Source organism: Mchenga conophoros, linkage group LG11 (genome assembly GCF_057382185.1).
Source record: "Mchenga conophoros isolate Kocher_MC1m ecotype Shallow Benthic linkage group LG11, M_conophoros_male_GT1.1, whole genome shotgun sequence".
NCBI lineage: Eukaryota > Metazoa > Chordata > Actinopteri > Cichliformes > Cichlidae > Mchenga > Mchenga conophoros.
This window is the reverse complement of record NC_140536.1, coordinates 12,404,591-12,429,755: the sequence shown is the minus strand read 5'-3', so window position 1 is coordinate 12,429,755 and position 25,165 is coordinate 12,404,591. Positions and strand designations below refer to the sequence as shown.

General features: G+C 39.8%; 1 protein-coding gene across 1 annotated transcript; it reads left to right on the top strand.

Annotated features, from left to right (window-relative positions):
• The first annotated feature begins 2,890 nt into the window (after nt 1–2,890).
• On the top strand, nt 2,891–19,713 carry has2 (hyaluronan synthase 2). Its single transcript, XM_085290929.1, has 4 exons — nt 2,891–3,642; nt 12,735–13,361; nt 15,553–15,654; nt 15,768–19,713. Exons 2-4 carry the CDS (start codon nt 12,735–12,737, stop codon nt 16,695–16,697), a joined length of 1,659 nt encoding a protein of 552 aa, XP_085147055.1. The 5' UTR covers nt 2,891–3,642; the 3' UTR covers nt 16,698–19,713.
• The last annotated feature ends 5,452 nt before the right edge of the window (nt 19,714–25,165 follow it).

The following is a 25,165-nucleotide window of genomic DNA, read 5'->3' as shown; positions in this document are numbered from 1 at the left end:
ATGATTTTTCACAGTTAAGTGAAAATACATCATATGGGATTTATTTTTTGTTCATGTTGCAGTCATAATTAACCCTTTCGTGCATGAATTATGACAACCTCAATCCGGATTTTTTTTCTTAAATATTTTTATTTATCTTTAGTAATGAAAAAAGATTTCTGAACTTCAATTTGTTAAACATGTACTTTTCAAAGAGCTTTTTACATGTCCAAGTGGTAAAAGTCTATCATTTATACACACACTGACACCCCAATGAAGGCATCGGGAGCAACTCAGGGTTCAGTACCTTGCCCAAGGACACTTTGGCATGCAGACTTTAGCATCCATGGATCAAACCACCGATCATCCAATCAATAGATGACTTGCAATACCTCCTGAGGCAAAGCCGCCCAACATGAAAAATTGAAGTATCAACAAACATTATGACCCATCAATCAACAAATTTGTATTTCAAAGGCCAAAAGGATGTGGATTCTGCAAGGTGTGTGTATCCATACAGTTCAGCATCACTCATTCCATCCTGCGTTATTGCAGTCTATTGCAGACAAATACGAGAATTGTATCAGTAAAATCTATGCTGCATCCATGTGGGAGATTTGTGTTCAGTCTCAGGTTGCCATCCAGGACATGCCAAAAATACAAGTGACAGTTTGGCATGTTTTGTGAAACATGGGCCTACATCATATATACACATATACGCCCCAGAATAATTACTCAGTACACCGTATTCCCCATGGACTTCTGCTGTTTCCTGTACATCAAGTCTTACAGTAGTAGACATAAAACACATACTAGGCATGTATGAAGTGCATATGGATATTCTTTTAATATTATTGGAAATAAAAATGATACGCAGCAGTGATAATTATTGTTACGTACTGGCACAGGCAGCATGTTATTATTTGCTTCAGATACGCCTTGCTGTCCTGAATGAAATGTTCAGTAACATAAAGAAAAAGAGGGAAAAAATAGAGAAAAAAGTCAGATAAGTGGCTATAAAACTGTCAGTGCTTTGATTTATTTTTCTGAGCACCTGATGATTTGTTTCAGAAAAGCTGTGCGACCCAACTGCCTTGCTGAGGCTATGTTATATGTTCTGTGCTGTGATAACTCGACAGCCACTTCCAGGAGTCTGTAAGTCATTACGTAGCTCCTTGTTTAAATAAATACTCGAGTAAATGAGCTTGCACAAAAGTGGGATTTTTTGTTTTGTTTTGTTTTTTAAAAAAGCAATTTAGCCCTAAAACATATATGTCCCCTGTGACAATGATGTTGCTCACTGACTTGGTAAAATCAGGAATAGATCCACATGAGCTAGGAAACTGTGTGTTTTTATTCCACCATACATAAACAATACAGGTCTGCTAGGGAGGGTTGGGGGCAGGGGGGTCTTACCACAGGCCTCATTTGTGTTCATCACACTGGCTTGTGCATGCTCACAGAATGGGAGGTTTACAAAAAAAGACTGCAGAAAAGGTTTCAGTCTCAGTGTCAAAATATAAAATAATTATTATCTAAATGTTTCACATTTATTATATTTTGTCATTATTTATAGTTTGATGTGTTTCCTGTGAAGACCCCACTTTCATGTTGTTGTTGTTGTTGCTGTTGTTTAGTAGTTAAAAGTGAACAACCGTAACGTCCAATCACAGAACAGATCAGGTTTAAGAGTTTCTCAAACCGACTGGAACTGGGGAAGACTTGTTTCTCGTAACATTCACCTCAGTACAGGAACAATTGCTGTGGTGCGGCACTTGATATTTCTTTGTGGGATGAAATTGTCTTGTTGTGGTGGTGATGCATATTGTATGTAACAAAAAAGATCTTAGTCACAGTAAGAATTCATACGTGAAAAAGACACTTTCGACAGAAATTAATGAACTAAAGCGACCCTGTTTGCGTACTTCCTTATGTTCCAGTGGGATTTTAAGAAGGAGATATTTGTTACCCATAAAAGAACTTTTATTCCAACATCTTATCTGGAACGTGTGTAAACTTGTGGTTATGACTTGAGAATGGCAACATACAGGCCTTTTGTTTCCTAACTTTTAACTTTTCCAGGTAATAGCCACCGTGACGGTGGGGGATGCTGACTGACTCACGGCCATATGAGTAACATGAGTCGTGATTTTCGTTGGATAATCCCTTTAGGATTGAGAGGAGCTACTGTACAGCTCACAGCCCTGGCTCTGAGTTCTGTATCGCACAGCACTGCCTGCTGGTGAAATGTATGAACTGCATCTGACGATGACATGAACGGTCTGAAATTCTGTAACATCACCAAGTGTGGCTCACACGTGCTTATGTGCATGTCTTGTACCAGGGGTGTCATTTCCAGGAGGGTTAGGGGGGTTATGACCCTCCCAATAATCAGACCCAACCAATACACCCCCCCCCCCCATAAAATTATGAATTAACTTGCATAAATAGGCTGTTGATTTTCTTTACTCATTTCAGGTATTACCAGCAAAATAGTTGCATGTTTAATCATCTGGGAATTTACCCAGATTTATTTATTTAGCTAGACAGGGATCTTGACCTTTGATCTTTTAGTAATTTTTATACTATGTAACCTCAAGTTGTAATATAAAATGAATGGAGAGGGGGTTCCAGTCAATGTTAGCCTCTCTCTCTCTCTCTCTCTCTCTCTCTCTCTCTGGAGTTTGAATGACTTTGGATGAGAGACTCCCCACCCACCCATTCTCTGAAGTTTGAATGAGTTTGGATGAGAGACTCGCCGCCCCCCCTCCCCCACCCCTTTTTTTCTCTTCCCCCATCACTTCTCCGTCGCTCCTCCTTACACACACCCCAAACCTTCCCTCCTATTAAATCAACACGCCAATCTGTTGCCCGGTAAAAGGGGTTTGGGAGCCGCAGGAGCCATAAAGGAGGGTCCACACACACAGACATACTCGCACACATGCACACACACCCGTCTGGAAGGAATTAGACAGCTGAAACAGCGGCAGAGAGACTTCTGTGCGCTCTGTGTAACCTGGATGCTCGGAGGAAACTCTAGAAAAACTTACCTTAACGCCCCTTAAGACAGGAAGAATACAAAAAAAGCTCTGGCTCATATTTTATTGTTTGCTGAAACTTTTTTGTTTTTTTTAAAAAAACTTTTGAATGTGACTGAAGCTGCCAAAGTTGATGCTTTATCTTAATTTTTTTTTTCGTTTTATTAAGAATGAATGAAACAGGCGTTGATGGAGAAGAATATTTATCATATTTTTATAGTCTATGTTTTATTTATACTTTTTTATATGAATGATGCCAAAGCTGACTGATATGATGTTTGGTTTTGGACACCAGAGATGCAAGTGACTTGGAAAGGCTGCAGACAAACCGTTAGAAGTTAGAGAAGACAAGCAATCCCGGTTGTCTTTTTGAAGCATCCAAACTGAGCACACATACAAAGGACTGGCACGACTTTTTTTTATTATTCTTTTTCCCCCTTTAAAAAACAAACAAACAAACAAACAAACAAAAATAGGCTTATGAGGACCATTTTAAGCGGATTCATGAGAGTCGTCGCTGCTCAAGCTCTGTGTCTACTTTTTTCCTCTGTGGATCGGGACCAGAGTCCCAGAAGTTAGACGCATCCTTTCTCAGGAGGAATCAGAGGACAACAGCTGCTTCAAGGTAGGTGGCCGGTGATCATTTTACCAAATATTTTACCACAAGCCACTAAATCATTCATAAAGTGGTTTAGAACATAATTACGCGCAATCAGTTTTCGTGTGCGCGTGTGTGTGAACGTGATGATGCGCCAACTCTCTAGCAAAGTGCATGCATAGAGCTTTTTTTTTTCACGAGTTTGTTCAGCGTGTTTGCTCCACAAAGTGAGTGATGCTAAAAGTTGGGAGCCACAGCAAGAAGTGCTGAAACTCAGTTTGTGTTTCATTTCATGCTATAACACTACAAAATACAGGTGTAAAAGGTTTAATATACTAAGCTTTTATCTTCTGATCAGTCAAATTAATGACTAGTCTTTGTTGTAAGAGTGATGCTAGCCTGAATATAACTACACTGTGACGTTACCGGTCACACGTCATTCGTTGAGATTTTTAAGCCAATGAGAAGACTGAATGGGGACTGTTTCAGCGTGGCTTGTGGTAGGGGCGCGTAATTTGACGCCCAGTGTGGAGGACTAACATTTGCATGCGTGTGAATAGCTTCTTGACCAGCCTTCAGCTTTTGGACAAGTTAGCCTTTGTTGATATCCGTGTTCTGTAAAAAGTGGTAGCAGGCACATGCCTTGCTGAAAAGTTTTGCAGTTTATTCATAACCTCCTAACTTTGAACTTAAACAAAACCAGAAAAGCTCATGTGAGATATCACGTGGTCCATGCACCTAAGTTCTGAGCATTGTTGTCCCCTTGCACACCCATCACACGCGCACATATACACAAATGCTAATGAACATCTGTCACACTCTCCTTGACATAGTCTCTTTCTCCATCCACCTACTGAGTGTGCACAGACCGCTGTTGGGTCCCACTGTGTTGCCCACACACCATGTGTGAGTAAGTGGACAAATATTACAGCTATTTATCCAAAATGTAGAACTTTTCAACCCACAAGCAGAATCTCCTTGCTGACTTGGATTATCTATTTATTTTATTGATTTTACTTTGCATTGTGCTGCTCTCACAATGCACCCTAACTCTGTGGTGATATCCTGCATATTTACTTGTAAGAAGAGATGATCAAGTGTGTCCAGTGTGAAAAAATACTTCCAGGATGACTTGTGGATTAAACTTTTTGCGCAGTACTTTATTAGCAGGGAAACTGTAAACTTCAAATAAATGCTCACTGCTCATTTGCTGTAGATTTGGAGCATATGTGGACCTTGTGCCCATGTCAGCATGTATTCAACCTAATACCCATGTGGTGTTCCTAATCTCAGTCCTCCAGGGAATTTCTTTGCTGAGTGCAGGACTCAGTTCCCAATGAGAAAGACAATACGACTTTAGTGCTATTAAATGAAATACTCTGTGAATGTCACAGTTGTCCACTATAATGACAAAGAAGTTTTTAAAACCTTTTTGATGTCTGAGTTGCATCAGTGCTCCAGCATGCACTCCCACACAGCACAAAGAGCATTTTACTATTTAAGAGAAGAAGACTTTCCATGGCTGGCCTCCATTAAGGCACACAACAAGTCTCACGTGCCATTACTTCTCCCAGCAAGGGTCTTTTAGTGTAAAGAGCCATGGGGCTGGCAGGGTACAACTGTTGATCTTAGAGGCGCAGCCCCTCCCGAGCCGTACCACTTAGCTCATCTACTCTGTGTTAATACCAGTTTTTTTCCAGGTTCCTTCAGTATACTAACAGTAAAGCAGCACTGCAGCCAGCCAGTAAAAGTGAAAATTTGGATGTCAGTTAGATTCTCACTACCTCACGCTGAGTCACACAGAGTAGGTTTGATGCCAAATCTAATTCATATATCCAGCAGTTAGAGTGTACCATAAAGTAACAAAGGCCCCTTACAAAGCAAACCGGGCAGGAGCAGCTCACAAAGTGGCTCTTGTTAATGTTATTTATATTTTCTGTATATCTTCTGGAAAGATGAGAGTGACAAACTGACAAAACGTTTCATGGAAATCTTAGTGTGATTCTTTCTTCCTTTTTTCCCCTTAATAATTATAAAGTTCTTTTTAATTATCTTCTACTTGAGTGTGATTATGAGCCTCTGTTATCTTTTAGCCACACTGGGCTGTGGTTTTAAAGAGTGCTATTAATAGAATTTTCCATCCCATGGAGGTGAAGACATTTATTTAAGGGTACTGCTGATGGATGGATGTCTATTATCAATCTGATAAGGGAACTGCTGGATCGTTGGATGATACAGAGAAACAGGTTGTGTTTGTAAAAGAAGAGCTTTCAATGATTTTTTGCATTTTTTTTCACACAAAGAAATAGCTTAAGAAGGAGGAATTCCATACTCAACCTCATCTCACTTTGGTCTCTTGGAGTCTGCCACAGTGATGTAAGTCCCGTGCCTCAGCTGGCAGTGAATGCATCCAAGTACAGCACCACGCCTTCAATGTCCTGGCCCCACCCCATTTTCAGTGTGTGCCACCCATTCATCTCTGAGCAGCTTCATCCCAACTTCACCTCCTCCCCTTTTCTTCCTACTACATGGATGAATCAAGGTGGAAAAAAGACACGCCTAAATACCAAACGGCATAGTCTGGCTTTGAAACAGAGAACACATTTACCTCAGTGTTGTATTAAATCATGTATATAACAACATCTGTTGGTGTAACAGTGTAATGAGATGCTAATTGCGTGATGAAGAAACAGTTGCAGTCTAGAAGATGCTTTAACCTTTTGCTGCTTTTCAGTTATGGCCCCATCACACCTGATTCTGCCCCCAGAAAGAGCGAAGAGAAAAGGAGCCTTGTCACTAAATTAACATAGTAAATAGACATGGAGCAGCAGCCCAGCCTTGAATGTGTCAAGTACGTCTAGCCAAAGACTGCAGCCAATTCTCAAGTCTCTCCCCGCCGCTTCCACTCTTTTGCCTCATCAGCTTCTCGGGAAGATGTGACCCTTTGCTGCATGCTGCTATGTCTGTCATGAGAGCCAGCTCCACGTTTAATGTTTAATTTTACAATCCCCCGTGGCCTTTTCTAACCCTGCAAAGTTCTTAAACACACACTGACAACCTAGTGTATATATAAAATCATTATCTGTGATGCATATCTCTCCATTTGTACATGCGTGTTTTTTTTTATTCTTGGAAATTGTCAAAGCACATGAGATTTCAAAGGTGTGTATTACCTCAGCAGGTCTGGTTTTTTATACTAAACTGATATAAAATGTACTATTATTTTTTCAATGGATCCAGAGACTCCTCACAAAAACCCCAAATACCATTAATCTGTCTTTATTAGCTCATACTTATCTGGGCTTCATTGAACATTGTCATGAAAAATACCATGAAAACTGTTCAAATCCTTAACTGTGATTCAGGTCTAAATTATACCAGCCACAAGTGTCAGCTTGGGCCCCCAGCATATAATGTTTGATTTGTTATAAGTACTTATCCAGCCAGAGCTGCTGATTTGTGAATGTTACACTTCCAGCAGTGACTGCTGAGATGTAAAGATGTGAGCTTTATGTTATCTCAGCTCCACACAGACCAGCAGGCTGTCTTTCTTTGGCTCCACTTCACTGTTATACTCTGGGCAGCACACACAGTAATTACATACACACTTGTGCAAACTCACACAGATATGTAGTTTTAGTGTATGAAGACACACATACACACACATACACACACAGAGTCTATCAGAGTCTTGCGTTTCTATCAGAGGTCTTGAGCTGGAACCCTGCTGAAAGAGCTTCAACTGCTCTCATGTGAGTTAAGTCAAGGCATCTCTTTCTGCAGACAGCCTGCATACACACTCATATTCTTACACACACACACATATGCCTCATGCTGTGTATATACACACACAAACACGCACACATATGCCATGCATTGTGACATTAGTGATAGATTTGCACATAGGTACATATGGCATTCACATTAAGCAGCCTGTTCTTCATATCTAAAAGCTCTCCCTGATGTAACACGCATGCAATTTATTATAACATGTGGTGATTTTAAGATATTCATTATATTTGAAAACCAAAATGTGTCCCATATTTTATTGCGCACAAGTAGCACTCATATTTTAATTGGTGATTGAGATTTATTGTCGGTTCTTTGTGGCCAAAAGAATGAACAGAATGAAAATATGCAGTATTGTGCAGAAGTCTTGAGCCACTCCCTTGTTTCTATGCAAAGGAAATGTGAAATTGGAGCAGTGATTTATTGAAACATGCAAAAGTGTGAATGGAAATACAGTATGTACAGTATGTAAAGCAAAAACAAAGTTTGTACAACTCGAAAGTCAGTATTTGGTACGACCACCTTCAACACAGCCTGAACTCTCTTAGACAAGCTTTCTTGTAATTTCTTTAAGTAGTCTTCAGGAATATTTCTCCAGGCTTCTTATAGGACATTTAAAGCTCTTCTTTGGATGTTGGCTTCCTTTTGTTCCATTCTCTGTCAGGATGATCCCACACTGCTTGAATAATGTTGCGGTCCAGGCTCTGGGGAGGTCAATCCATGACTGATTCCATTGTGTGGTTTTCTATCTAGATATTCTTTTACTGCATTGTTTGTTTGAGATTGTTGTCAGGCTAAAAAATGAAGCCAATCAGACACGTTCCAGATGGTACTGCATGGTAGATCAAAATCTGATTGTACTTTTCTGTGTTCACATTTTCATCAATTTTGACAAGATCCCAAACACCACTGCCTTAAATGCAGTCCCAAACCATAACAGAGCCTCCCCCGTGTTTTGGGTGTTGTGCATCTGTACTACTTCCTCCATACATATCAATGCATAATTTAAACCAAAAATGACTGGAATTATCACTCCATGAGTGTAATCTGGCATACATCAGCCTTTTCTTCCGTTTTACCTTCCTTAAGAATGACTTCTTGACAGCCAACCCTTCCACTGAGGCTTCAGATTTGTCTCTCAGGTCCTGTGTCAGGAATTTGTTGTAGGTAGTTTTCTAGCTCTGCCAATTCTTCTTTTGCCCTTCATTCAGTTTCCTCAAATGTTTTAAGGGCACACTGCACACCAGGCAGTCAATAGCTCATCATCATCTTGTTCCTGTAAAAATTTTATTATGTAATACTATTATCACTGTCAACCTGTGTTGTGTTTGCAGGTTTCATAGATTCCGCTAAACAAATCAGAAGAAAAGCATTCACACTGGTCAATAAACACTCTCTCTTGTTAGGTGCCTTTTTGATCGATTCAGAGGTCAGTGTTTATTGTTTTAATGTACAGGTCTAAATACTTGGCTAAAAATGAGTGAAAAAGCAGCCAATGTCCAAACAGAAGCATTACAAGACCTTAAGAAGCCCTGAAGAACTGTTGCTCAAGACCACTTTAAAAAGTATGAGATGTTAAAGAAATTACAAGAAGGTCTGGATCATTGAAAGAAAGAATTTAGAGGTGGCTCAAGACTTTTGCGCAATATTGTAAACATGTCAAACCAATTAAATGCAATGTTTTTTTCTTGGCATTGCAAGTAACTTGACTCTATGTGTAGCAATGTACCTTCTGTATTCGGTGAACTCCTATCATCCCTCTGAGCACCAGCAGATCAACAAATTCACTTATTTACAAAGTCTGTGCAATGTTTGCACATGGTGTTTCCTTGACTTTTCCTGCAGGGAAACTTTGATGTTCACATTTGATTTACTCAGTGGCTCCACCTGAAAAAATTATTGGATGGATTTCCATCAGAATGTGTGCATGTAGTGAGCACGTTTTGAACAAAATAAACCATAGTATAGTGATCCCTGAATTTTAGTCTAATATTGTCATGAGGTCAGGATTTTGATTTAGCATACTGTAGCATATTAATATGCTGTTTCATTCAGAAGCAGAGGAAGATGCAGGCACAGTCTCTCATTCCTGTTACAGCTAAATAGTTCAGCGCCTTACTCATTTGTACTGTAAGAACACTTAGAGTAACGGGAAGGCAAGACACTCATTGATTTTCCTAAATCATATTTTCAAAATAACAAACTCACAAACACAATGAGATTTCCCTGTCACTACTTTTTTGTTATTTTATTTTTTTTACTGTTGCTGTAATCCCAAACAAATCCACGTGTCTCAGTTTAAAAGAACAGCCAGATGCACTTTTTCCAAGGACCCAGTTTTTTTGGGTCAACTTAATCTATCCATTAATTTATGTAGTCATCGCTTCATTTATCTACTAACTCACCATGTACATCCATGCAAGACTCAACATTACTGTAATGTTATCTCTGAGAGAGAGCCCGTGGGAGTTTCACTCAAGAGACTGTTAATAACGTCAGAGTGAGACTGCTCAAGCTTCCAGCCCAAGGTCACCACAGGGCTGGCCACGCATACACACATGTACAGCAAAAAGGACATAATGGCGATGTTCTAACCCTCAAGTGCCAAGATGTAACAACAAACAGAAAGCTGGAGTGATATCATCTTCATGTGTTAATGACACCCTCCGCTTGCATAGATAAATGCTCTGGACAAACACATGAAGATACGCGTGCTCACCAACCAACGTGACATCATTTACATCATCCATATGTGGATGACATCTCCACTGTTACAGATACTGCTCTGATTAAAAAGGCTTTATCTCAATAAGAACGGGCCAGAGTTTGGCCTCACTTTAAGTCTGCAGTTAATCTGTCTGCAGCCTGAGCTGACTGTCAACCCGACCTCTGCGCTGCACTACACACCCAAAATGGTGTATAAGATCCTGCAAAGACCAGATCATTGTAGCCAGCAGCAATGGTTGCATTACTGTGGACTTGACGTTTTCCCACATCACATTTACATGCCATGAGCCTAGCCTGTCGATGATGGATTTAATATCCTAGTTTTGATTTTTACTTTCATTCCAAACATTAAATCAGAGCAAACAGATTGTATCATTAAAGTGCAGATCATTAACAGAAAGTCAAGGAGGAGCAAACACTGACGACGGTTCCTGTCCTTGTTATCTTCAGTGGTTCAATCAAGTTCATTTTGTTTTCTCCCAAAGCCCAGTTGATGAAATGTAGAGGTGTACATTTGTCAGTCATGATGTACTTTTAAGCTGACAATGAAGTGCCCCAAAACGTTGTGTTTTGTTGCTGCACTCATGCTTACTCCTAATCAGTGGTTGAGTTCAAACAAAGATAAGACATGGATACAGGGCTTATAAAGCATTATAGACATTCTCACACAAGCTGAAAGAGGCCAAAATTTAAATTTGTTCAATTACACAAACACACACATGCAGTGGTACAATAAGCTTTTATATGTGCATTTTGGTGTATATCTGTGCATGTCAGGGGTCTTGTAAAAGATGGCCTGACGTTAAAACCTTTGCCACATGCCAGAGGAGGCCCGCTACACTGATTGTGGCTTTCTCGTCCAACAGTCAAATGAACAAAGCATTATGTCTGAGCCAAAGTGTGTGTTTGTGTGTATTCTTCTCCATGAACACAACCTCTCTCTCCCTGCTTCTGCTACTCCCTCACTGTCTTTTACTTTCATTTTCCTAATGTCTCTCAAGATGCATCTGCTTTTCAGCTAGTTTAACCAATTTTCTTAACCAACTTTCTTCACTTTCTCTCTTAAAGATTCTCCATGCTATCTTCGCTTTCTCTGTGTATATATTTTTTTCTTTCTCTCCTTTAGTCGTCCCCTCCCTTCATCTGTCATGTGTTTAGGTGTGGTCCCAAGAACTCTCTCCAGTTCACAAACATCACTCGGCCTTGTATACGCTTCTTTTGATCATTTTATTGTTGTTCTGACTTGTTTCCCTTGACTTGATTAAATGTACATGTACAAAATGCGTGATATCGCAAAATATTTTTGGTCACTCAATGAACAAAATGGTGCTAAATGCGTCTAAATCCTAGATGAAAAGTTTATCCCACAAGAGGGAGCCCTACTGAAGGTCAGCATACTTTGACCGTCATAATGTCAAAGGTCTTTTCTCTCTTTCTCTCTGTTTAACAGAAGTCATTTCCCTGCAATGCTCTCTACACAAAGATTCAGAGAGAGAGAAGCACGCGTGCAGCAATAGAAGTCTCTTGTCTTCTTCTTCCCATAAAGATATAAACAGATGACATCACAGGGTGGTCCGCTCTCTGCGTTGAGTCAAAATGAGCCACGCTGAGTGGGTCTCCGTTGGTCTGCCAAACAGATGGCGGTAGCAACATAATGAGGGTTGGAAACAAACTTCAGGAGTTTGTGCAAGAGGATGCAGACGCAAAAGCATCCTCTTGCACAAACGCCTCTCTTAAAAATATTGAATATTCATGTTCTAGGTCAGAGTTTGTCATACTTGGTCTTTGACCTTTGCAATGTGTCCCCAAAATACTGTGGAAACCAATAATTTTCATTATAGGCTACCCCACCACCACGACCAACATTTAGCATGTGCTTAGACCTTGATGGTTGGCAGAGGCAGCCAACTTGTTGGTTAATTAGGTCAAGAAATCTTGTAACGTGTGGCCACCCACACTAAAAGAGAGTTGGAACAATCGGCTACTCACAACTGTCTGGCATTTAGGGGGATTTGGGGAAGGGGAGGAGGTAGGGAGAGGGATGGGGCATAAAAAAGGAGAAAGCTTACAGCAGTCTGTACCTGGTTTTGTTGTGTCAAAACATAAAAGCTTTAGTGAAAAGTACAGTGAAAATGGTTCCAACACTCTTGTTTAAGTGATTGTATTCACTTTAACCTCCTACGACCTGCCGTCCACATATGTGGACATCACATTTTCGGTTATTTAGACCAAAATACTCAATTTTGCTCTACAACGGCCTGATATCCACTTACGAGGACATTATACTGCTACTGTTCTATCAAAATTTTAAACAAATATCCTCATATGTGGCTCTCATTTTTCTTACAAGCAAAAATTAGGTAAAAAAAAATCTGGTAATTCTTTGTTTTTACATTCATCAGGACCTAATCATCCCAAAAATCAAAGAGAAATTAAAAATGCATGCCGTGGAAGAGTTCGGGTCTTAGGAGGTTAAGAAGGTCATTTACTTGGACCAATTGAGTATAAAAGGTTACAAATGTTTCACTGTGAGTTGCTGTCAATCATAGTAACATTTTCTGCACCACTGTTACTACATGTAACCCTTTTGTTTTTGTCCACAGATGAAGTGTAAAAGAGGCCTCACTTACCTGAGGATATTTGGGACCACCATGTTCGGCGTGTCTCTCCTGGTGGGCATCTCGACAGCCTATATCATGGGCTACCAATTTTTCACTACAGCTCAAAATCACCTATCTTTTGGGCTGTATGGTGCCATTTTGGTTGTTCACCTTATTATCCAGACCCTCTTTGCACTCCTAGAACACCGTAACATGCGGCGCTCCTTAGAAACACCAATTAAACTGAACAAGTCCTTGGCATTGTGCATCGCTGCATATCAGGAGGATGAAAACTACCTAAGAAAATGCCTTGTGTCAGTGAAGAGGCTGACATATCCTGGTATCAAAGTTATCATGGTGATCGATGGAAATTCAGACGACGACTTGTACATGATGGAGATTTTTAAGGAGGTCATGGGATCGGACAGATCAGCCACGTACGTGTGGAGGAGTAATTATCACAGCAGAGGACCCGAGGAGACAGATGAGAGCTACGCTGAGAGCCTTCAGCAGGTGTCCAGGGTTGTGCTGAACAGCAAATGTGTGTGCATCATGCAGAAGTGGGGAGGGAAGAGAGAGGTCATGTATACAGCCTTCAAAGCACTGGGAAGGAGCGTGGATTATGTGCAGGTAAGTAGTTAAATCGCTTAAAATCAGTTAATGCAGGTAATGTGGAAGAACAATAGCCCCTTAAATAAAAAAATAATGAAATAAATTAGAAGATTAAAAATACTGTACAACAGGTGTAATATTACTTTGTGCCTGTGTGTGTCTTTGTAGATTTGCACGCATGCACACACAGAGCTGACATCTGAAGGACATAGTGAAGAAAGAGAAAATGTAAGCTACTGTGGGAGATGCAAACTAGGCAAACATAAGCTGATGATAGAGTGAAAGGGAATAGAACGAGAGATGGCTGGAAAGAGAGGAGGGGAGGCTATGCCAAGCCAAATATGGGGTCCACAAAGAGTCTTTTGTTTTGCTTTTTAGCATGTGCACCGTGTTGTGAAGTGTGGCGTGAAGGAGGGCAGCAGTAGCTGATGTCTAAGTGTAATAACAGATCTTTTTCGCAGGGCGTTACGTCATCTACAAATCTGTATCAAAGAAAGGTTAGAAAGGTTAGCATGTGTTTGTCTCCTGTTCAGAAAAATTAAAAACAATCAAAGGTTATATTTGAGTAACACAGACCTAAGGACTAAAAGCCTGATAGCTTTAGGAAAACTAAATTCAATAGTGTGTTTGGCTAGCGACAGTATGTTGGTGTGGCTTAAAAAATAAACAGTGGCTAAAGACATTAACTGCTTGGTAAAGCAATATCCTGCAGGCACTGACTGTTAAACGTGTCATGGGCTCTTGTGGAGCTGTATAGTACTGTCATATTCAGGAGCATAAAAGTAATTAAAAATAAATGGAACCTTTCTCAGTTCAAAATACAAAGAGGTTTTGATCCTCCAGACTTACTTTGTCTTGTATTAGCAGTAGCTAACAATGGCAAATGTTAGCTATCATATCATACTTAATGAGAGCTTGTATTACTGTCATATGATATGTAACCACATTGTGGTGTCATATAATTCAGCCACAATAACAACCTTTCAAACTGTGTTTACCTAAAGAATAAAAATTACTTGAAGGGTGGTGAGGTCACATGGGTTGAACCAACGCTGATGACTTCACACCTTTTCCTGAATCTGCTTGTTAATGCTAAACAGTGCATGAAAGCTACTTTCCAATGAAAGTGTTTTTCTTTCCATGACTAAATGATTGCGTTTAAAGTACACAGAATATTTTGTGCGGGCATGCTCTGTCAAGACTTTCTCTGTTTTGTTACCAGACGCTCAGTCTATGGCTTTAATGACGTTTCAGCATTTTTAGTTAGTTTTGCAATTCCACAGATCTGTTGTTATTACGTTTGAAAAGCAGATACCTCAGGCTAATTCAAAAACTCTTGTGTCTTCAGACTTAAGCACAAGTAACAGTTCTTTGTCCAAAATGCCAAGTATCATTATGTCATTTTCTTCTGTGATGTTCAGTTGTTAGTGCTACAAAAAGCATTGTGATCAAAGAGTAAGGCTCAACTGATGCTTAATTTATGTAACAGCATCAAAATGATTCAAACGGGTCTGTATAACAAAGAAGGGGACTTTGAGAATATGAACTCAGAGCTATAATGCTGTCTAACACCTGCAGCTGGCTTCAGCCTGCCAAAAATCATTTACTTCACAAAAAGTTCAATAGACCTTACTGCTGCACTGCCAGCAGTCATGCCAATACTTTTCAACCTTAGAAACAGGAGGGACAATGTTTCATGCCTTTTCACTTTCATCAGGCTCTGCCTTTAACAGATGTATTTTGTTAAAAAGGACTGGGCTCTAGGTTTGTTTTCATCACCTGATTTTGTTGGTCAGGAAAATTACCATTTATAGAAGAAAATAGGGAGAGCAGAAGAACAACATTAGAGCTATAGTGGGTGGTGAACAGAGTTGAAAGCAGCCCCTCTGGTCTTGGCTGGCGGAGATTATAAAGTGGCCATATTGAGCATTTATGTGTTTTGTTGGATGCATGATATCTTTTTTTTGTGTGTCATTATGTAAAATTTTTTTTTGATTTCACAAAAATTTCTTTTGTATATCGAAATTTTGTTCCGATTGTCCAAGCAAATTTTTTTCAGCAAGAAAGGGTTTTTTCCCATCTGTTATGTTTTGCAGAATTAAGCTGAACAAAGAAGACATCTGGAACTATGTTGAAGAAAATCTAAATAAATGTATCCTGTGTTGCTAAAACACAGTTAATTTCTTGATTAACTTGTGTTTTTATGTAGGTGTGTGACTCTGACACCATGCTGGACCCAGCATCATCAGTGGAGATGGTTAAGGTTTTGGAGGAAGACCCTATGGTGGGAGGAGTTGGAGGAGATGTACAGGTAGTTTTCTTAAAAGTTCTGTGAAATCTGAATCTTCTACATCAAACATACAAATTAGGATGTTGTGCTTTAAACTTCATACTTTTTGTCTCTGCTTGTCAACCTACCTGTAGATCCTAAATAAATATGAGTCGTGGATCTCCTTCCTGAGCAGTGTTCGGTACTGGATGGCTTTCAACATTGAGCGGGCTTGCCAGTCCTACTTCGGCTGCGTTCAATGCATTAGCGGGCCTTTAGGAATGTACCGGAACTCTCTCCTGCATGAGTTTCTTGAGGAGTGGTACAATCAGACCTTCATGGGATCCCACTGCAGTTTTGGGGATGACCGTCATCTCACGAACAGAGTTCTCAGCCTCGGGTATGCAACAAAATACACTGCACGGTCAAAGTGCCTTACAGAGACACCAATTACATATCTGCGGTGGCTCAATCAACAGACACGATGGAGCAAGTCATATTTCAGAGAATGGCTGTACAACTCCATGTGGTTCCACAAACACCATCTCTGGATGACTTATGAGGCTGTGATCACTGGCTTCTTCCCATTTTTCCTCATCGCCACAGCGATCCAACTCTTTTACCAAGGAAGGCTCTGGAATATTCTTTTGTTTCTACTCATTGTGCAAGCAGTGGCGCTGATTAAGTCATCATTTGCCAGCTGCCTCAGAGGTAACATTGTCATGGTGTTCATGTCATTTTATTCTGTACTGTATATGTCAAGCCTGTTGCCAGCGAAAATGTTTGCAATAGCAACAATCAACAAGTCTGGATGGGGGACTTCTGGGAGGAAAACAATCGTGGTGAACTTTATCGGTCTGATTCCAATATCAGTATGGTTCACTATCCTTTTCATTGGAATTTTATACACAGTAGTACAACAGACTAGAAAACCCTTCCCCGACTCAGAAAAGATTGTTTTGATAATAGGGGCAGTGGTCTATGCAAGTTACTGGGTTATACTGTTGACATTATATACAGTGCTCATAAATAAATGTGGGAAAAGGAAGAAGGAAACACACTATGATATGGTGCTGGATGTGTGACTTACAGACTACAATCATGATTTCCCAATGAAACCGGGGGTTTCTCTCACACATCATCTTGTTGTTATACAAATGTATTTTAGCTGTAGAGCAGCTCTGGAGGCAAAGTGAGGTCAACTAAAATGGACAAAGAAATAGAAATATTTTCTAGACTAAATGCCAGTGGCTGTGACCATAGCATCCAGGATCCTTGTACATCCTCAAGCTAGCCATTTGACATATTCAAATAAGGTTTAGCTGAAGAGCAATTGGTTTAGGCTGATTAGCTAATTTGGATAACTCAGAATGGCAAGATTGTGTTTATTGCATTTGGCAGCAAGAGCGCTAGGCTTTATAATTTTAGCTACCTCTTACCCTTGTCATTTTCACTGGGCTTCATCTAATATTAGCAACTAAGCCAATAAAACTGGATTCTTAGATGGGATTTAACTTGTCCAGTAAGAATATTTTCCCTCCAGAGCACTCTCTCCAGTAAATGTGTTTTTTTCTCACTTAAACTAAAGAACAAGTTTTGTGTTGCCTCCGTCAAATGAAAGCCTAAAGACTGCCCGATTGTCTCCAGTCTCAAATGACTGAACAACATTGACAAAAATCTACATTAATAGTGATAAAAGGTATTGGTAGAGGCTATCACCAGGGCTATATAATTAGTGTAATTGTACCACATACACAGTGTCTAGTCTGTGTAGATCTCATAAATAGATAGGGGTGATCTATTTTACCACTTCAAAACTTACAAATCCACCTAAAGTTATTTCACTCAAGTTTTTTTTTTTTATTGCCACATGTTCAAGTTAAGTGTACCTTTTCAGTGTTTTAATCTGTTTTGGAAAGAGCTACAGTATCAATTTATGAAGCCAGAAGGAGTGTAGAAAGGGCTTTGAAATGGAAAGCGGCTTTCTTTCTTTCAATGCTCTCATGTCATATGGGAAAGATGCAAACTTCCTTGTGCTCTTCACCTGTTACGGTTTAAGGGAGCAAATATAACATCTGGAATTGCCGAAAGAATCAGATAGCCAGAATACTTTGATTCTTATGTCAGCAACAAGAAAGCACTTGGTTGGAAAAAGGTTGGGTTGGAATATAACCAATGGACTGGCTGTTTAATGTATGCTCAATGTGAAAACATATCATCACCTAATGTTGTGGTATATTTATTATTATTCCCATGTGACATGACTGCAGTATTTTTAGTTTACAAAGTGAAACTGATCACTGACCAGCAGAATTTATATCTGTCTGATCAGGCGACCAGGTGATGACCACAAGAGAGAGATGACGTATCATTGCTGCTGTGACTGTTTTACTTTTACAGAAACAGTGACTTTTGTTTTTTCGTCTTTTAACAAGGTTTATTTTAGATGTATGTTGCAAAAGTGGCTAAAACACTATTATTGTTGTCTTTCTACCAGTATGAATTTTAACCACCAAGCAAACAAGATGGACAAGTTCCAGCCCAAAGATTTTGTGACATAAGGATAAAGTGGTTACATCTCTAAGCTGCCTTGCATTCTGTTCACTAGCAAGGGAAAAAGTAGATGTGAGATTATGTTAGTGTCTACTGGGAATAGTACTACCTGATCATAGGAATGTGAATAAGGGCAGTTGATAGTAGGAAGCAATATTTTGGAATAAGTCCAGTGTTTGCTATAGACCAGAAGCAGACATGAATTTACAGTCATGTGAAAATGTAAGTATGTCAGATTAATATTGTTGTTATTATTATTTGACAAGCAACCACTTGATCTTCTTTGAAAAGGTGGTAAAGTTCAAGAACACTACAAAGGAAAGTTACTTTTTCAACAGGAATGTCAATGTTTAATATCTTTTTAAGGAAAAAGCATTTCCTTTCACATTCACTTGCCACTCTTATACCACTCTTACGTGAAAAAAAAAATCCTCAACGTTTTGTCAGAATTACAAAGATATTAAATGTTTGCTTGTTCAAATACATTAAAAAAAGGCAACAGTTTTCATGGGATGTACTTACTTTTTTTGACCATAATTCATATGCACTTTTACGTCTCTCTCATCATTCTGCGTGATGCTTGACATAATGAAGATTAAATACCTCAGTGGTTCTCTTTGCATTGCATCAAGGTGTCAGAGTGCTCTCCAAAGACTGATGCATTCTGATGGTTTCACGTAATTTATGATCTGTTTGTGCTATGATGGGCTCCTTTTTATACACAGTACCTTATTGAGGCGAAGCTGGATTTTTTATGCCGTGTCAGCCCTTTGCTGTAGCCGTGTACTTATTTTACTATGTATTTCAATGCATTTTTATATATAGACATTTCCATTCTATTTTTGCTTAGCTACCAAAGATTCTTTATTTTCATTCATTTTTGTAAGAAAAAAAATGAAAAAATGTATTTGTGTGCTTTCAACTGTTCTGACAATGACTTGTATATCTGACCAAATAATGTGAAATTTTGAGCTGGGGGGAGGTTCTGCAATAGCAACAATTTAAAAAAAATGCAATCTGTAGGGATAAGTTATTGATTTCGAGAAAAGTGGTGAACCTTTGTTTTTTTTTACTTTGTACTTAGATAGAATGCAAAATATTTATTGAAGGCTGTTCTGTGGTTTGTAGGATTTTGTACTTAGATGTTTTCTGGTATCCATCCAACTCTGATTGCTCCATATGTCCACACAGGAAAAGCAAATACATCCTGACAAATTTCTGGTTAACACAGATCATATGCAAACCTAACTGATTTGAAGTATTTAAAGAATATAAAGCAATGCCTTCTCTACAATAAGCAATAAAGCCAAGCAGTCTGAGAACTTTCATCCAAAATCATTTCAAAACCATTTGCACAAATTTTTTATTTTAAGGTTATGACGTGCCTTACAGAATGATGACAAATGAAATATCAAGTGGCATTTTTACACAATTTTAAAGTTCGCATTTTTTTTCCAATGTGTATTGAATGAGACTGACAGTTAACCTACAAAAATGTTTTCATGTCAAACTAGTCATGGGCAGTGTTATCGTAAAGCACTTTTGTGTCGTGCCAAATAAAAAAAACTATTCTTTTCATTTGCTGTCAAGAGTTTTTATTAATTAATTATTATAAGCCAAGGAGTTGCTTGTTAAAAATCAGAGCATAGTCCTCGTTTCCTCAAAATGTTGTTCTCTTATGATACAATTGTCATTGTCAGTATTATCAGGCTGTCCTAAAAACTCCCTGAAAATCCTTCAGTTGATCCAGGATTAGATTTAAAATCTTTAACCTCACTTACAAAGAATTTAATAAGGAGGGCCCATCTGCTCTTAAACACCTAATAGTAGCATATCACCCTAATAGAGCTTTGCTCTCAGAATACTGTCTTACTTGTAGTTCCCTCTCTGAGCCTGGTTACTAGAGGTTTCTTCCTGTTAAAAAGGAGGTTTTCCTTTCCGCTGTCGCCAAGTGTTTACTCCTAGGATGTCAGCCTGCACACCACAAAGATTGTGTGGCATGACACAAGACGTGATGTGAAAATCATTGTCAGATAGCCTAAAAGTGACACAAGCGAAGCGTGGAGCAGCCTTATGCTCCACACAGACAAAAAACAGAAAAAAATCAGTGTTTATTATGATATCAAATCATGTTACTACAAATTTTATTATTTATAACCTTTATTAGGGGAATTTATTTTGTTACAGCAGAAAGTGGACAGCGCAAACCTACAGTAGCAAAAATTAAGAAAAAACATTTGAATAGGATAAGATAATAAGAATAAGATAATGTACACAATAGAATAGAATAAAATACTATATACAACAGAATAAAATACAATGTTGTCAGAAAAAGAGAATTGCACTTAGTGTTATTGCACATGTGTGGATGACGCCTGCCACTGAAGGAGCTGCTCAGTGCTGTCAGAGTCTCCTGCATGGGGTGAGAGATGTTGTCCAGCAGGGATGACAGCTTAGCCGCCATTCTCCTGTCACTCACTGGGTCCAGAGGGCATCCTAGAACAGAGCTGGCCCTCTGGATCAGCCTGTTCAGTTTCTTCCTGTCCCCTGCAGAGATGTTGCCGCCCCAGTAGACCACACCGTAAAAGATAGCTGAGGCCACCACAGAGTCATAGAAGGTCTTCAGGAGTGGGCCCTTCACTCCAAAGTTCTGCTGGCACCAGTCCACAAAGTTTTGGGTCAGTTCTCTGTACTCCCTGTCATCCCCATCAGTGTTGAGGCCGACTATTGCAGAGTCATCAGAGAACTTCTGAAGGAAGCACTGGGTGGAGTTGTGGGAGAAGTCTGCAGTGTAGATGGTGAAGAGAAACTGAGTCAGAACTGTTCCCTGTGGGGGCCCCGTACTGCAGACAACCCTGTCCAACACACAGCCCTGAGTTCTCGCGTACTGTGGTCAGTCGGCGAGGTACTCCAGTATCCATGATGTGAGGTGATGGTCCACTCCTAAGTTCTCCAGCTTGTCCTTCATTACCGTGGAAAGAATGGTGTTGAAGGCACTGGAGAAATCAAAGAACATGATTCTCACAGTGTTCCCAGCGGTCTCCAGGTAAGAGAGGGAATGATGTAGGAGGTGAGTGACGACATCATCCACTCCAATGCCAGGTTGGTAGACAAACTGAGGTGGGTCCAGTGATGAGCTCACCAGGGGCCGTAGCTGAGCCAGGACCAGCCGCTTCAGGGTCTTCATCAAGTGGGGTGTCAGAGCTACCAGCCTGTAGCTGTTGAGATCCTTGGGACGTGGAGTCTTTGGCACTGATACAACACAGGAGGTTTTCCAGAGCTGTGGGACTCTCCCCAGCCTTAGGCTCAGGATGAAGATGCGCTCCATCACCCCACACAGTTGGTCTGCACAAGACCTGACAACCCTTGAGCTGATGCCATGCCAAGACATATAACTAAAATATGACATATTTAACATCTGAGAAACTAATAAAGTGACTGAAAAGTGTTGCCCATTTTGTCATGCATTATGAATGAACTTTTACTGGCAATCTCATTCTAACAGTGTTAACAAAAAGATGATTAACAGAGATATGGTTTCTCTTGTGGCAGAAGGCTGCATAACACATTAGGACAATCATTTACGGCATTGGGCATCAATTAAAATTTTAATAATTAGATTAAACGACCAGCAAGTTTGGAACTGACTAGTGACAACAGCAAGGACTTGTCGACTAGTTGACTAGTCCTGCACATCCCTAAATTTAGAATCTTTTTGTTTGCGCTGTTACTTCAAAATACATCACACGATCCATCATATTCTCAACTTGCATTTTCTTTTTTTCTTCAACTCATGTCTGTTATTGTGAGCTTGACGTGTCCGTGAATGTTAAGTGCAACTACTATGACTAAATACATTACTGTAAAGTATACAGCTTAAAGGAAAGTCAGCATATGAATTTTGCCAGAGTTCTGAAGAAAGGCAAATCCAAGCACAAATTTGGATCTAGATCAACTGGGAGGAAACTTGACTGCGGATGTGTTCTATCATGCACAAACAAGCAAAGCAAAATTGATGGCCTTAAAAAAAACAAAACGAATGTTTAAACGCATCTAACGTGATTTGGCTGACTGGAGATACGTGCATATATCTGTGTGTGTCAATTTGGAGAACTTTTTATCCAACAATACACAGCAGTCAGGGAAGGAAAAAACAAACATATATTATTTACACATGTATGCACACGCATAATATCAGGAATTCGAGTTTGGCACTGGGCAATATGTTTCTAAATTATAAAATGCTGATAGTGACGTAATTCTCTCTCTTTGAACGTTTGCTTTAAACATCTGTCTCACTTTCACTACTGATTATTTTCTGGCTCCAACAATGGAAACATTGCGAGATGCCAGTTTTTGTGTTTTTGGAAGGTCAGCTGTCCCAACATGTTTTTTCACACATCAATAATATCAACATGTCATTGTTGATATTGTTCTTAAGTAGGATTTTCCACTGAAGGTGTTGTACTTCTGCCAACATTCTATGTGAAGGGACCAGCAATAGATTGATCACACCATCAATGCATTTAAATCATGATTCATTTTATTCCTCTGTGCCACTGCTGTCCAAAAGCTAGTAATGCAAATCAATCAGTGGAGGAAGTCAAATGTTCCTATGTGACTATGAACACATAGCCCCTCTTCATATATACTTTAGGATATACAGTCATGTGACAAACAAAGGTTTTCAGAGGACTTTGTGTCGTCCTGTGAAAAGCGAAGTACCATGATTCAACTGTTATAGAACCACCTGTAGCTTCTATACCATGATGTAATCATTTTCTGTATGACTTTATCAGTCTCTCACATTGCTATTGGAGAACTTTGGGATAATAATAATGGATTGGATTTATATAGCACTTTTCAAGGCACCCACAGCACTTTACAATAGCAGAGTGAAGCTGACCCCCCACCCACTTGAAACGTAAAGGCAAATAGGCGGAGCGGTTAGTGCTACGTTTGTGCTGATTTGTGCAGGTAAAATTAGCGTTTGTACTGCTACGGTTTCTGAGATATTAAACTTTATTTTATAGGTCTTTCAAAGGTCACCATCCCCCCAGACTGCTCCAAAACGGGCCAAAATGGTCTACTTTTTTAGTGCTACGTTTGTGCTGGTTTGTGCAGGTAAAATTAGCGTTTGTGCTGCTACAGTATCTGAGATATTAAAAGTTATATTTTTTGCTGATGACATCACCATCCCCCCAGACTGCTCCAAAACAAACCAAAATGGTCTACTTTTTTAGTGCTACGTTTGTGCTGATTTGTGCAGGTAAAATTAGCGTTTGTGCTGCTACGGTTTCCGAGATATTAAACTTTATTTTATAGGTCATTCAAAGGTCACCATCCCCCCAGACTGCTCCAAAACGGTCTACTTTTTTAGTGCTACGTTTGTAGCAACCACAGCTGCCCTGGGGCAGACTGAGAGAAGCGAGGCTGCCATATCGTGCCATCACCAGTAGGCAGTAGGGTAAAGTGTCTTGCCCAAGGACACAACGACAAGGACAGAGAGCCCGGGGATCGAACCGGCGACCTTCCGGTTACAGATACGCTTCCCAATCCCCTGAGCCACGGTCGCCCCATAAACTCCTGTACAACCTTCACTGAAGCTTACAGGCATAGATTTCATCATGTTGAGGTCAGTCTTTAACAGGGCAATTATAACACTTGATTTTCTGCTGTGCTTTTGACCATTGTTATGTTGCATGACGCAATTTAGACTTTAACTTTAGCTGTCAAACAAATGGCTTCATATTTAACTCAAAAGTTCACGGTTGGCTCAATGACTTCAAGTTGCCCAGGTCCTGTGGCTGCCAAACCAACCCAAATCTTCACTCCTCCAACACCCCGCTCGACAGTTGGTATGAGCTGTTTGTGCTATGTTATGGCACCGTGCATTAAAGCAAAGCAGTCTTGTGGTTTGTTCAGAGGCAACTTTGCTTACTTAAGCTATGCTGCCATGCTATTTTTTTTAGAGAAAAGAGGCCTTCTCCTGCCAACTTTTCTAAACCAAACCATACTTGTCCAGTTTGTTTCTATCATGAACACAAGTATGATAATATTAATTCAGACCTGTAGAGTCTGAGTTAGAGCTTTTGAATACTCCAGACCATATAGAGGTGCTCACACTTGCTAATGATCAGTTAACCCCGTGCATGTGATTAACAGCACCTAGTAGTTATACTTACCCTTGTAAAAACTAAGTATGAACTTTTCACATGACTACACAGAGTTCTGTGAACAGTTTCTTTTTCACATGACTGTAGTTCATAATAGAAAATCATATGTCAAATCTATTTTGTGTTCCTGTTTCTCTTATTCAAGAAACATTTCTAAATTTCAACTGTAAAGCCCGATTTACAAGCTTAGATAGATCATCTCTTTCGGCCCAGCTACAGGTACATAGTACACAGAACAAAATAGTACATTGGTTGGTTTTACAACTGCGCCCAGTAGTGTTTCCTCTGTTTTGCTCATAGGATATAAAGGAGAACAGCACGTGTGGGCAAAACAGAAGAACAGAAGAAGCCAGATTTTCTCTCAGTGCGTCAGCAGTTAACGCCACCACTGCTTTAATTCTGCCAAATAGATTACAACACTGCTCAGCATCGTTGCTGGATAATGGCTCCCTTCTGGCGATTTGACTCCAGCAGCTGACTAAGTTTTACCCTCTTTGTCCCTCTCAGCTGGTTGATGCATTTCTTAGGGTTTTGTAACTGTAATGCCTACCCTTAAGCCTTAGCCCTACTCTTACCATTAACCTACCTGCACTACAGAGTTCATTTTTGCATATTTTACTAACCTCCAATGGCAATATCATGTTTTTGGCTTTTAAGCACTGGAATAATGAAGCATCACCTGAAGAAACTTTAATGAAGTATAACACACCAGGACCAATAGTTAGTGGAACTAGGCCTGCAAATGATGGCTCTTTGGTCTATTTACAGTTACCTCTGGCAAAGTTGGCAAAGTCTGGCAATACCTTGATCACACAGCTAAGCAT